The sequence below is a fragment of the Erythrolamprus reginae genome, chromosome 1 (genome assembly GCF_031021105.1).
Source record: "Erythrolamprus reginae isolate rEryReg1 chromosome 1, rEryReg1.hap1, whole genome shotgun sequence".
Classification (NCBI taxonomy): domain Eukaryota; kingdom Metazoa; phylum Chordata; class Lepidosauria; order Squamata; family Dipsadidae; genus Erythrolamprus; species Erythrolamprus reginae.
This window is the reverse complement of record NC_091950.1, coordinates 289,100,336-289,114,942: the sequence shown is the minus strand read 5'-3', so window position 1 is coordinate 289,114,942 and position 14,607 is coordinate 289,100,336. Positions and strand designations below refer to the sequence as shown.

Below are 14,607 nucleotides of genomic sequence, written 5' to 3'. Positions count from 1 at the left end.
TCTTCCTTTGGAAAAAAAAAGCAGTAGCTATAGTTAATATCCTAAGGGATATCTGACCTTCACTGCAGGAGTCATGTTATCGCCTTGGAACATACCGTATTTTTTCCTGTATAAGACACACATTTTGCGCCCCCCCCCCCCCCAAAAAAGGAGGATGGAAATATTGGTGTATCTTATACACCAAATACAATCATCTGTTGCTATCCCAAAGTCCCTCCCCGTATCCCATGTTTGGACAGAGGGTCTGAGAAGTGTACAGAGACCTGCTGGGGGTGCTGGGGAATGGCAAAAATGTCCCCATGAGAAAAGCAAAAATGGGGAAAATTTTGTCATCCCCAAGCACCCAGGAGTTCTCTGCAGGCTTCCCAGATCCTTTGCCTATCCCATTTTTGTGAAGGGGAAAAAATGTGAAAAACGGCCTTTTTTGCAAAAGCAGGGCTGTTTTTGCCTTCTAATTACCCCATCTAGCATGACTGGAGGAGGAATTCTGGGAGTTGAAGTCCTCGAGTCTTAAAGCTATCCAGTTTGAAGATCCATGGTTAGGGATGCAAGGGTCTTCTAACTGGGCAAGTTTAAGACTTGTGGACTTCAACTCCCATTCCTGAGCTAGCATGACTTGAGGAGGAATTCTGGGAGTTGAAATCCTCTAGTCTTAAAGCTGTCAAGTTTGAAGTTTGTAAAAAGTGTACATGGTTGTAAAAAGGATACATGGTTGTAAAAGTATTCTGCTACACTGGTATTTTATTAAATAATATATTACTAGCCCGTTTGGTTCGGAATACTTTTTTCCGTGTTTTCCACCTCTAAAATCTAGGTGCGTCTTATACTCTGAAAAATATGGTATACCCTTACCAATTAATGGAAGATAATAGCAATTTTTAAGATTTTATTTTTATTCGCCATGTCATCAGAAAGCACTGTGCATGTATGCCTGGCTTTTCAAGTGATTACTTCACCACATAACAATATGTTGAAGTAATCACCTGAAAAGCCAGGCATGCCGAAACGCATTGAATATCGTTTGATTGTGTCCATATTGCTGTTTCTTTTCTGTTCCCCTCTACTGAAAGATTACTAATGTTGAATTTTCCTCCCTCCCCATAGTGACATAATGAGCTTAGGAATCACATTGGTTGGCCATCAAAAGAAAATCATGAGCAGCATTCAGACTATGAGAGCACAAATGTTACATTTGCATGGCACTGGCATCCAAGTGTGATGAGACATTTCTCCCTTCCAAGGGAGGGGACAGACGCGAGAGAACAGTGCCAGCCTTCAGTCTTCATGAAGTGCTGCTGGAAGACACGCGATTTGACAGAGCCTTCATGCAGGTGACAGAAGGCCCGCCAGAAGCACCTACAGACTTGAACTCCTAAGTGCCACCAGAAAGTTACTTAAAAAGGGAAAACAGATCTACTAATGGCGGCAACAAAAGAAGTGACAATAAACAAAGTACTACCTGAAACACCTACAAACACCTTGAATTCTCTAACCTCCTTTTTATCTAATGGACTTTTTAAAGTGTATATAAAGGGTTTTAAAAGAAAAGAATATATTTGTCAGATAAAAATCATGATATTGTTAAAGTCAACAAATATTTTCCTTAAAACTTTCTTTTCAAACTTGTTTTAAGAAATCAGTTGTATTCCTTTTTCATATAGACCTTCTTTTAGCATTGCATTTATATCTTTGGACCTTCTTAGTGCTAAGCATATGACACATTATTACACTGGGGAGTTTTGAAAGATTGTACAAGTTTCTATAGCCACAAGAAGTGTAACAGGGAAATGTGTATCAAGCTAGCTACTGGGTGGGTGAAGCAGGGTTGGCCAGGATTTTTTTTCTTTTTCTAATTTTGGCATCTATTTTTGTCTGTTTATTCCACACCACATTGATGTGGTTTGCTAATTGGCAGGAAATCAGGAAAAAAAAATCATCGCCAAGAGTTCTGATATTTTTTAAAATAATTTTGTATAAGTAAATCACACACTCTTCTTTAAACAGGAAATGAATAAAATGGTGAACCTAGCAATAATGTTCCCTAAAAATGCCTAGGCACTTTTTAAGAAATGGTTTGAAAGATGGTTTTAGTAGGTTGCCTGGGTTAAAGGAAGCTGTACAACTGTAACTTTAAATGGGTTGAAGCCCTTTCACAGAATGATTGATGGTACAGTAGGTGTATAAACAGAACAAGTACAAGTACTATAGTGTTGCTTAGCCTTTTAATCAGAGCACATTGGGTGTTTGTTCTTGCAAGGGATTGGGTGTCTTTATTTTTATTTTTTTCAACAATGTACATTAGGAGGTCTAGGAGAAATAATAAGCATATGGCTAATATGAGATTAAGATGAATGTAGTCCCTCTTGCAGAAGTAAGAATGTGAGGATGCAATCCAGAGAAGAGTAGGCTTTCCTACACTGCATATAGATTCAGAAGAAATTGTGTTCATTGGTACACTCTGTTTTTATCAGCTAGGACTTATTTTCTGTCCATATTTCTACCAATCATTGTCTTTGAAACATGAGAAGGCAGATGACCTCACTGGTAGATAACCTTCCTTGTCATAGACAACCTGATTTGTAGTGGCAAGCAATGATAGGAACTCAATCTGCAGCAATTCACCTAATTCTTATCAGTGTTAGTAGTAATAATGTACAAGACAGATATCAGGGTTCCAAGTAACAACCCAAATGAAATGAAAATACCACGGCTGACACCAGGTATACATATCTTTTTCTGGTTCACATTTTGGGACAAGCCCAGTTCAGAACGAGGAAGTCATACACATTGAAATGAATGTGATTTCAAAAACATAATCGTGCTCTGAAGGTCCTAGATCTCATGGACCCCAAGTCTACTCATCATTCTCTGGATTGCAATCCTCTAGTGCAAGCAACCTCTAATGAAATGATTGACAGACAGACAACAGGGCTTGCACGGGACATGTTCCTGTCAGATGGTGCCTTTGGATTTTCTATTACAGGTGTAGGAATATAAGGCAAGTGGCACTTCAACATTTGTGTGTGTGTGTGCGTGTGTGTGTGTGTGATAATGAGGTGCTCTAGGCGCATGCATTCAGAACTTCTGACTGAAAGATGATTGTTGAGTGAGAGAACCCTTTTTTAAAAAAAATACCAGTTTTAATTTAATATATGTGTATTTGAGTTGAGTGAAATATATAATTACCATAAGCAATAACAAAGTGTGTCACAGGACTATATATGAAACAGGTGACTAATGCTGTCAAAAATATGAAAATCGTGAGCTACCCAGCAGTGAATAGCTGTACTTCCAAAGAGAACTGGGATGCTTCTATTGGTTTTCATAGAGAAAGATCCCAGGGATCAGTCATATAAATTAAGACTTGTTTGATAATGTGGGCATCCACAAAAAGAAAAAATATGAAAAAAAAACCCTGTAAATGTTCCTTTGTAAAACTTGTACATTTTATTTATACTGTCTTGTTTTGTACACACATTTATGTGCAGTGAGCTCTGAATACATTGAAAATGCACTATATTTTTCTATTTTACTTAACAGAGCATCACAAAAAGGAACATGTTTTTCAGTGCTATATAATGTGTTTTCCCACGTTTAGGACCAAAGATAGTTACAAAGAATTCAAATAGATAATTTGCCCTTCCTCCCATTTTCTTTTTCCTTTTACAGCACTGTACAATGTTTTATTTGTTGTTTTATTTATTTGTTTTGTTAGAAAAATAATTTTGATTATGCTAAGTTTTCTTCTTTCACCCTTTGTTAAAGAAATCTGTAAAAAAGATAAACAAAAATATTTGAATTAACATAATCCCATTACATAGACACTTCCATTTGTAATCTTTGTAATAGACTGTAAATATATTTTTGGAAATATAATTGTGAATAAGGGTTATTTGTCATTGTCTGTCTATATAGCAACTGCAGCATTTTATAGCTTTCTCTAGGTGTCATAATTCCTCATTAGGTAGAGGAGAAACTGATAATTTAGTATTAAACTGAGAATAGCTGTTATGTTCTTAATGTACAAATATGAGCACATTCTAGATTGGTTAAATTGGTTCATTTAAAATATTACTTACATAATTGATTTCAACAGCCTATGCCTAGATACAAGGAAACCGAAGCACATACAGAAATAAGCTTATACTCATGATCTGTGTTGATTTCACACAGACCACATGCAAATATATTTTCACATATGTCATGCGGGGAGGGGAGAAAAGATAATTTAGGTAACAGCTGCAAATGGAGCAATTAGAAAGGATGCCAACAATCATGGCAGTTGCTTGCTTGATAACATGAATGCGGTAATATGTGCAGATTCAAAGGTAGCCTTCCATTCTCTTTATGAATCCTCAAAAGACAATTTATACTATTGTTAACAGCTGGACCTATCATGAGTAGTATTTGCACAAGAGGAACTATTCTCATTGGCTTATTTCTCTGCCCATGGATAGGGCCTAAAGCTATAATTCTAATCTTACTTCATTTGATTACAACAGCTCCGTTGGCTATAATTGTTTTAGCTTGTGCCATTTGCTTTCAAATTTACGCCTCTAATTATCTTCCTATATCTTCCCATATAGATTCAGTAGCCATTAGTGTTTGTGTGATTGCAAAAAGAAATGAGTGCAGTGCAGTTTGGTGAAAATTATCACGTTTACCCAAAAAGAACTAAACTTTTTCTTTATGTTTGTTGTGAATGTAACTGTGTTTCCTTTTTCTGATCTAATAAGACTACATTTAAATGGGAATGCAATTATAATTTAAACCCATCCCTATTTGAATGGGTATCCTAGAATTGATCTCATATAGAACCTATTTCTTGTAGACCATTAGCCATCTGTGGTACCATCAGCATGCTTATCATTATTCTCAAGGCATGGAATGCTTCAAGAATCATACCTATATATTAATTTATACATTGCACATAATTGAGACCACAATACAGTTTCAGTAATTAGAGGATAAGGCAGTTATATCATGTTTTGTTTGCATTCAGGTTTTTTTTTTCATATTACCATTAGCTTTGAAGAATAATGGATTGCCCTAGAAGTTTATATTTCTGGAGAAATGATATAAAATAATTAGATTCTACCCAGAGCACAATCTCCCTCAATTTCTATCTGGCCAGGGAAGATATGACAGCATGCAGTGAGGTCACAGACCCAATGATTTAGTAGTGTATTAAACAATACTTCGTAAGATCTGCTTCTGTCATATTGGTGCTTGATATAAGATGATTTAGAAGTCTAAACAAAATTCAAATTTTATAAAGTTATGAGGGATACAGAATGTCTATAAAAGCTAAGACAAAAGACTGTAAATCCTTCAGAAGAAAGTTTTTCCAATGCTGCTTTTTAAAAAAAACTGGAAAAGGTGAAGCCGCTAAGTGAGGTGTTTCATCTGCATGGGAAAACAAACCTTTGAAATATTTTCACAGTTCTGTTGTTACATTCAACAGAAAAGTTGATAAGGTAAATATAAAATCACATTTATTACAGTCCTGAGATCAGATACAAAATATCTAACAAAAATGTATTATATTATTGTGTGTATGTGCACATGCGCACATACACGTGCAAATAACAAAAATAAAACAGAAGGGAACTAAAAATAATTAGGAACAAGGTTACTAAAATAAATCTAAATAAATAGTATTATAACAAGTTCCAAAATTAAGTAATGGTGTGGCATATCATACAATTGTAGCAGAAAGCTGTGTCTTGAAAGGTTATTTTTGAATCCGTCTCTGTCACACTTGCTTAAATTTCTTTAAGACAAGATATTAAAGAATGTCTTGAATCCTTATATAGGAAACAGCGTGTGCATATGGCGTAGAATTTCTACTGAACCACCACCACCTGGACATAACCAAAGGCACATAGGAGGACCCTTAAAATATTTGAGAAGGACTGCTGAGTATGAAATATTCAATACCTTGCTAAAGTGGAAATCAATTTCAAAACTTGAATACTGTACGTTAGTGATGGCGAACCTATGGCACGGGTGCCACAGATGGCACGCAGAGCCATATCTGCTGGCAGGCAAACTGTTGCCCTAAATCAGCTCCAACATGCATGTGTGTGTGCTGGCCAGTTGATTTTTGGCTCGCACAGAGGCTCTGGGAGGGCGTTTTAGGCTTCCAGAGAGCCTTCAGGGGGATGGGGGAGGGTTGTTTTCACCATCCTCTGGCTTTTAAGAAGCCTTTGGAGTCTGGGGAGGGCAAAACACGAGCCTACTGGCCTCACCAGAAGTTGGGAAACAGGCCGTTTTGGGCCTCCGGAGGGCCTCCAGGGGGCGAGGTAAGCTGTTTTTGCCCTCCCCAGGCATTGAATTATGGGTGTGGGCACTCGCGCATGCGTAATAGCACACAACCACACTCTTTCGGCACCTGAAGGAAAAAAAGGTTTGCCATCACTGCTGTAAGTGATAAAGAAGAGTTGGAAGCAAATGGTAAATATTGTGGGGTGGTATTTTACTTAAGCTAGTTCTCTGTTTTTGTTTTTAAAAAGCAATCACATCTGACCCAATCCTTTTGGTTTCTTAAATCAAAGAATAACAAAGTGATTGTCTTCTGTTTGATATATGGAACACAATTCTATTAATAGTTGACTTTCATTTCTGTACCATAAATGTTGCATCTGTGGTTTTTTGTAGGAAAACGTAGTGCCATTCTAGGTCATGTGACCAAGAAAGAATACAGGCTTAAACAGCACAGTCAACAGAATTTTGAGTTGTTTCTCAGTGGCCTTTTCCCTAAGGTTGTACTGGGGGGGGGGGCAGTTAATTTATGTGCACAATTTTTTCCTTGAAGCCCAAACTACAGTTGAATCTTAACATTTTTTCCCCTCCCATACCAAATTCAGTCCTGTTCTGTTTGGTTTTCAGAGAATATTAAGCCATGCAACAACAGAGAATTCTGAACTCCTTTCCATAATTTCCTTTCAGCAAATATAATAATAAACAAATATGCAACTAGAATAATGAAGTTCCATTCTTTAACAGCCTGCTCAGCTAAAGGAATGCCTTAGGGCCCCCTGAGTGGATATAAAAACACCTCAGCTAACTCTACTCCTTTGATCAATGGGTGCAGCCATTTTGTGGCTTTTTCTAAAAGCATGCTGTCAAAATTACTAATAGGTCCTGTCCTCGAAATATTATATAGGTAGAAGAAGGAAGGTAAAGAGGACTTATGCTATGGTCAAACAGGAATTTTAAAGACCCAATTTGACCAGAATCACCAGAATCTGAAACTAATTTAAGTGTAATATTTTAGGTAAGGAAGCTGTGGGTAATGCAAATAGTAGAGCTTAAAACGAATTTTCAAAAATAGAATTTAAATTAGAAATTTAAGAATGAAAAAAGCAGTCCATTTACAATAGTTTGAATTACTTTGGAGAGACATTTTGTTTTATATTGACCTAATAATGCATTCAGTTTAAATATAGATTCTTGCACTACAAAGAAGCAATTCAAGATCAGAAGATTTGGAGAAAGCTGGTCCCTAGAATCACCAAGAGCTGGATACCGCTCAATTGATAATATCATCATCATAGATTCTTACCCATTCCAAGAGACTTTTGCATCACAGTACAATTATGATATGTTTAAAACTTCTAAAGAAAGTGGTGGAGCTGGGAGGTTGAATAAAATATTTTTTTTAACTTGCCCAATTCACTGAATTTTGATCATGTGGTCAGAGACTAGCAAAATATTAATCATAATAACAACAAGAAGAATCAAGCTTAACATACTTGCAAATATAGCAGCTGCTAGGATTGTAACTGTCTTTAAGTGTTCTGTGAAAATAGCTTATATGTAACCCAGAGCCAATGGCTTCTTCAGACAACAGTGATGAGAGAGGGAGGGGCGAGAAGGAGAAGGAAATTACAAGTTCCGTTTTCCAACATGAAATGAGATTTTTTTGGGGGGGGGATCCAGCTTGATGCATGATGTTTTGGCTCCAGTTTCATTGTTGATCTAACTATGACAGCAACAGCTTCTTATGGAGGTATTTTCAATCCCTGTAGTTCATCCATCCCATCCCTGCATATAAGTCAAAAATATGAAAATATATTAGCAATATCACAGGTTTTATTTTTATTGTTACTTAAATACAAATACTTGTCAAAATAAAAAATAATTAAATAAATGGCAGGTAAACGTGTGCTTGGGAGGACCATTCAAGGAAATGACAACATTCAACTAAACATTGAATCTAAGAGAAACTGAACCAGCATAACATGCAAAGTTTATCTACTAGGTGTACCAGAATCCGAAATCTCGAGGTTTGTGTTTGTGGGTACTAAGTCCAAATAGAATACAGTGGTACCTCTACTTAGAAACTTCATTTGGTCCGTGACCAGGTTCTTAAGGAGAAAAGTTTGTAAGAAGAAGCAATTTTTCCCATAGGAATCAATGTAAAATCAAATAACGTGTGCGATTGGGGAAGCTACAGGGAGGGTAGAGGCCCTGTTTCCTCCCAGGAGATTCCTAGAGAGGCCCCAGTGACTCTTCTCCCTGCATTTTCCAGTTACAGTTTTGGAGGCTCGGGTTTGTAAGTGGAAAATGGTTCTTGAGAAGGGGGGGGGAAATATTGAACACCAGGTTCTTATCTAGAAAAGTTCATAAGTAGAGGCGTTTGTACGTAGAGGTACCACTGTATTTCTTAACTGTAAATTGTAAACTGTAAACAAGTTTGTTGCATAAAAATCAAAACCAGAAGCACACACAGATGACTGATTCAGCTGGATTCATAAACTTCTTTGTAAATATGGTAACAGATGAATTTACAATACCATTAGCAGAATTCTTCTTCAAGCAGTTACAGACAGCAAAGAACGGGTTAGTTTTATTTCAGCATAGTTCAGAGTGGAAGCGTACAGACTGAGCCACGCCCAGCCTTAAGCTTAAGTATTCAATTTCAATTCTCTGCACAGACTCAGAACTGGCTAGCTCCCATTGGCTGACTTGGTTGCTATTACTATTCATTGGCTACCCTTGTTAACATTGCTCTCCCAGTTCATGGATATCTTAACATATATGACATGTTTTACCTTAAGGGTCATAATAAAAGTCACACATGAGAGAGAAGCAAGCTACCAACTCCATCCTCCTAGAATAGCTCAACATATCATGTTGACTTACACTCAGCCGGCAGCAGCCACAGTAGGCTTTAATGATCAGAAATGTGTAGTGAGTTGCAAATTCCACCCTTATGTTCTTATATTCTGATGTTGTAAGAAGTAAGGGTTAGGGTCACACAGTATTTGTGACTTCATTATATTCCAGACATTGGGGCCGTCAGACAGAAATTGTACAAGTAGTCCTTGACTTATTAACCATAAATTCTGAGCACAATTTTTTTGTTTCTAAGTGAGATAGTTCTTAATAGAAATACCACTTAGACCTACTGTATATACTGCTTTACAGTGTTTTACATCCCTCTCCAAACAGTTTTACAGAGTCAGTATATTGCCTCTGGGTCAATATCTGAGTCTTCATTTTACTGACCTTGGAAGGATGAAAGGCTGAGTCAACCTTGATCCTGGTGGGATTTGAACTGCCAAATTGCAGGCAGATGTCAAGACATCAGAAGTAGCCTACAGTACTGCACTCTAACCCCTATGCCACCACAGTTGTGAGTTTTGCCTCATTTTACGGCCCTTTTTTGTCACGGTTACTAAGTGAATTAGTAACAGTTAAGCTTGTTAACTGAACCTGGCTTCTCCACTGACTGCTTGTCAGAAGGTCACAAAAGATGATTGTATGATCCAGGGATACTGAAACCATCATAAATAAAAACCCATTGCCAACCATCTGAATTTTGCTCATATGTTCATGGGAGTGCCGCCACAGTTGCGTGAAAACCATCAAAAGTCACTTTTTTCAGTGCCATTTAACTTTGAACAGTCATTAAATTAATGGTTGCAAGTTGAGGACTACCTGTAAACTCATGGCTTTTGCATATCAGAGATTCTGCAACAGTAAATTACTCCGTTAACTTTGTCTTAGACTAATATCACAATCCAGGTCTGGCTCTATATTTAAATTGGCGTGCTTGATATCCCAAAATTAGTAAGGCATAGAACGCAATTTCTAATTCTGAATCTGAGAAGAGAAGCTAGAAATAGACCATGAGATATATTCCAGACACCTAAGAAAACCAACATTTTTCTTAGAAGCAGATACCTGACACTCCGCTTTGACAAGATTACTAAGGGACAGCATCTGTATCAGAACACTAAATAGAACAAAATATAGCCCCAATCAGTCTTCTAGGCTCTTAATGTCTGGAAGATGTCATCACTTACAAGCTTGACTGCTAGACGATATAATTGGATGCAGAAAGGAAAGAAACAATATATTGTTGGTGGCAAAACCTTCGATATCTTTCAGGACTGTTTTTTTTAAAAGAAATATAAGTATCACTGACAAAGTGGTGCAACTTCCAATGAGTCAGCAAATAAAGCTAAAGATGTTTTTTTTTAATTGAAGAATAAAACATTCTGAATCTTGAAATGGGTGACTTCCTCCCATGACAATGAATTCTTCTGAGGCCAAATTGAATATCTGACTTGGACGAATAAAACCAAGTCAATATATAAGCCCATAGTTGGACTTTCTCCCACCGAAGTTCTCACATATTGAACAAGACTCTACAGTCAACAGAACCTCAAGAGCAGGGGTCCCCAAACTTTTTACACAGGGGGCCAGTTTACTGTCCCTCAGACTGTTGGAGGGCCGGACTATAAAAAAAACCTATGAACAAATCCCTATGCACACTGCACAAATATTATTTAAAGTAAAAAACAAAATGGGAACAAATACAATATTTAATATAAAGAAGTAATTAAATAATTAAGTAATAAAGTAATTTATACTTCTTTATTAACAAGTAAATTTAAACTTCAATCAACAAACTCCCTCCATTTCTCTTCCCTCTCTCTTTTCTTCCTTCTCTCTCATTTGTTTCATTTTCCTCTCCCTCGTTTTCTCTCCATCATTTTCTCATTTTTCTCTTTTCTCTCTCTCTCTCTCACTCTTTCCATCTATCCCCCTTCCTCTCTTCCTCTCTATCTCTCCCTCTTTCTCTCTCTTTCTTTCTCTGTCCCTCTCTCTCTCTCTTTCTTTCTCTCACTCATTCTCTTTCTCTCTCCCTCTTTGTATCTCTCCCTCTCTATCTCCCTCCTATCCTCCCCGCCCCTTGCCTCTGTACCGCCTCCTCGCTCAGCAGCAGACCGCGGTGAGTTGACAGGAGATTCGGGAGCTTATTATATCTATTGATAAAATCTTGTGGGCTGCCGCGGGCCGGAAAAATTGCCTCAGCGGGCCGCATCCGGCCCCCGGGCCGTAGTTTGGGGACCACTGCTCAAGAGGAACATACCTGATCTGAAATTTCTAAATATCTTTAGAGCCAGGTGTTAAATGAGTATCTACAGACTTGCCTTGATGCATGACTCTGAGCTCGCTAAGGCCTTTGGCAAGACAGGTTACTGTAGAGCAGGGGTCTCCCACTTTGGAAACTTTAAGACTTGTGCAGTGGAGAAATCCATACTGTTTTGACTACCAGTTCTGTGGTCATGGTGTGGCTTGGTGGGCATGGTTGGTAAGTGTTATGTCTGGAATATTCTGTTGCCTGGCAAAAGTTAAACTTATGTAGTTGTTAAGCAAAATAGACTGTATGCAATAGAAGTTGTTTACCTGTTTTCCATTGGCTGCCACGGCTTGGCGCCAAAATTGTATCGCTGTCAAGCGTCTCCTGTTGCCGGGCTGAAAAGTATAAATGGAGAGAGCCACCGGTGTTACGCGCTCTTCTCTAACTCGCGTACGGGCTGTCACTGTATCAGCGTCTAGTTAGAATCCTTCTGAAATAAAGAGTATAAAATTAGTAACCGAGTTCGAAGTCATTTTAGTAAGCATGACAGGGAAAGCATACTGCAAAATCCCCATTCCCTCTCCACTCCTGGGGGAAGGATATTGCAAAATCTCTATTCCCACCCCACTCTGAAGCCAGCCAGAGATAGTATTTTCCGGTTCTCCAAACTACTCAAAATTTCCATTACTAATTCTCTGAACTACTCAAAATGTCTGCTACTGGTTCTACAGTATCTGTCAGAAGCTGTTGGATTTCACCCCTGGACTCTACTGGCTGAGGAATTCTGGGAGTTGAAGTCCACAAGTCTTAAAGGAGCCAAGGTTGAAGACCCCTGCTGTAGAGTGATATGTGCCTCTCTAGGAGAATATTCTTGGTAAATATCCTCTCTGAACAAGGCAAGGGCATGAAAGGATTCTTGTGTTCTCAAGAATGCCCTAAATTTATTGTTCAGAAGTGGCACTTTCCAATGCCATACACTGTAATGGGGGGGAAAACTGTAATGGAAAAAACAAATTTGGAGAAGCTGAAATTCTGTGAAATTATCTAACTATTCATGCACACTAAAGGTAGTCTGAAAGCATTATTTCAGTTTTTCCATAGAACAGTTACCATCTTGGCAGCCATAAGAAATAACCGTCAAGCGCATTTGTCTTCCTAAGGTGGGGGTGGGAGGTATTCATGACTCGTTCAAGTCAAGCCATCCAATGTTCTTACTGAGCATTTATTTATCCTTTTAGTTAATTTCCCTCTGCCATCTTGGTTCATTTTTTTTAAAAAAAATCTGCATTTGATTTGCTATACTCTTCTCATTAACTTTTTATACTCATTACTGTAACTTAAATAATAAATACCTTTGCAATGTGTCTAATCAACCTACTTGTCAGATATGCTTCCATTCAAAAGTCCAGAAAGAAAAACCTAGCTCCATGTTGATAGAGATGAGTACTTTTACTAGACAAGAACTAATAGCAACCAAAGGAAAGCAAGTTCTGAGGCAAAAGGTGTGTAAACTCATATATGAAGAATCTCCAAACCTCCCTCATAATGCCTCCCTCATAACACCGGGCAATTAATCCAATCCCCGTGTCCCAAAATTTCAAGTGGGTGCACCAGCTTTTATATCTGGTCCATCGAAGCTGATGACCTTGAGTAGGCTATAAACATGTCCACATAGCCTGGCAGTACCCAATGAGAACTTTCCTCCCTAACCTTCTAATCAAACGCAAGTAGAGCCATCTCCAGCACACTTCCCCTCTCCCCTCCCCCAAATACCTAACCTCCCCTCACCCCCTGTTTCTATGGCAGCCAAAGCAGGCAGGCCGTGCAGAGGCTGACACTATTGTAGAAGTGACTCCAATTGTACAAACAGTGCTTAATGCATTCACCAACTAGGATTGACTTGATTTGGTGCACTCCAAACAAGCATTGCCTACATCTTATTTGTAGGCAAGTTATCCAAGGCTACAAATGTAAGAAATTGCACTGTGAGTGTGCTTTCATTGCAAAATTTATTTCAAGATACAAGTCAACCATTCAAATTATCATCTGCTTTAACTTGGACTGAATCAACAGAAAACACTATGATTAAGAATCCAATTTCCTTCTTTTATTAAAGAAGATTTTCCTTTCCCTTTTCTTAAAAAAACATTTGATATAAATTAACTACATTTTAATCCAGTAGTGCATAACTTGAGGGTACAAGGGGCGAGCATAAGTGCACTAGTGTGCCTTCCGTCCCCTGTCCAATTGCCCCTCATATATTTTATATATCTTTTCTTCCATTCATATATCTTTTCCTCTATTCTTCATTGATGTATTCTATTCTCATGTCTTTTCTTCTATCCTTTCCCTGCTATTTACTACTACATGTTTTTATTCTCTTTAACATTCAATTTGTATTGGAATAAATAAATAAATAAATAAATAAATAAAGAAAGAAAGAAAGAAAGAAACATACATACATACATACATACATACATACATACATACATACATACATACATAAAGTTTCTAAATCCTGAGTACCTCCATCCCACAGTCTCATCAAAAGTTGCCACTCAATTGTAAGTTTTTAATATAACAAATAATAGAAAATTTAAAGACATGGGGAAAATGCATTAATCTATCTAATTAGATTTAATTGAATGAAATCAAAAGTGTTTTTTTTTTCCTGTGCATACAATTATCCTAGTCCTTCATATTTAGAATATAGGCTTGTTGTTGTATATTTTGATAAGCATTGCTGATAAAGGTATTAATACTGGCCACTTTCATGGAAATGGGCTTAAAAGTAAAAGCCTTTAACTTAATTTTTTAAATGCAGTTTTGCTACTGTTTAAATTAAATTACTTTTGCAGGTGACCCTAGAATGAGGATAAAGTTTAATTAATTTAGTGGATTACATTGATGAATTACTTTGAAAAAGTATTAGTGGTTACCCTTCCAATTATGCTGCCCTAAATTTTCATCTATTTGCTTTCTGGAATTTTTCAGAAGAACTCTGTAATCCAAATAAAGAATTGTTGATAGCAAGAACTTCTTCGGCCAATGAGAAATGAATTAAGGATGCTCCTTGTGTGTCCTTTTTATCACATCTTCATTTGTTATAACTAAATGTTTCCTTCAAAGTATTATAATTTAAAATCTACTGGCCAACTTATATCCTTCTTAACAGGGAAGTTAGATTCCCTACCTGCCCCTATGCTGCTTTGCAATGCAGTGTGATA

General features: G+C 37.4%; 1 protein-coding gene and 1 long non-coding RNA gene across 3 annotated transcripts in view; one reads left to right on the top strand and one right to left on the bottom strand.

The window, feature by feature from the left end:
• The window catches only part of EPHA7 (EPH receptor A7), a 212,558-nt gene extending 208,672 nt beyond the window's left edge, over positions 1-3,886 (top strand). For both annotated transcript variants that reach the window (XM_070733225.1, XM_070733224.1), the window contains exon 17: positions 1,105-3,886. In XM_070733225.1, coding sequence (XP_070589326.1) covers positions 1,105-1,219 — 115 coding nt within the window. In that variant the 3' untranslated portion in view covers positions 1,220-3,886. The remainder of the gene's footprint in view (positions 1-1,104) is intronic.
• A 2,017-nt stretch (positions 3,887-5,903) lies between these two features.
• On the bottom strand, positions 5,904-12,104 carry LOC139156969 (uncharacterized). Its single transcript, XR_011557396.1, has 3 exons — positions 12,004-12,104; positions 11,707-11,870; positions 5,904-8,049 (listed from the first exon to the last, which is right to left on the bottom strand). It is a non-coding gene; the product is annotated as an uncharacterized lncRNA (long non-coding RNA).
• Positions 12,105-14,607: the final 2,503 nt, after the last annotated feature.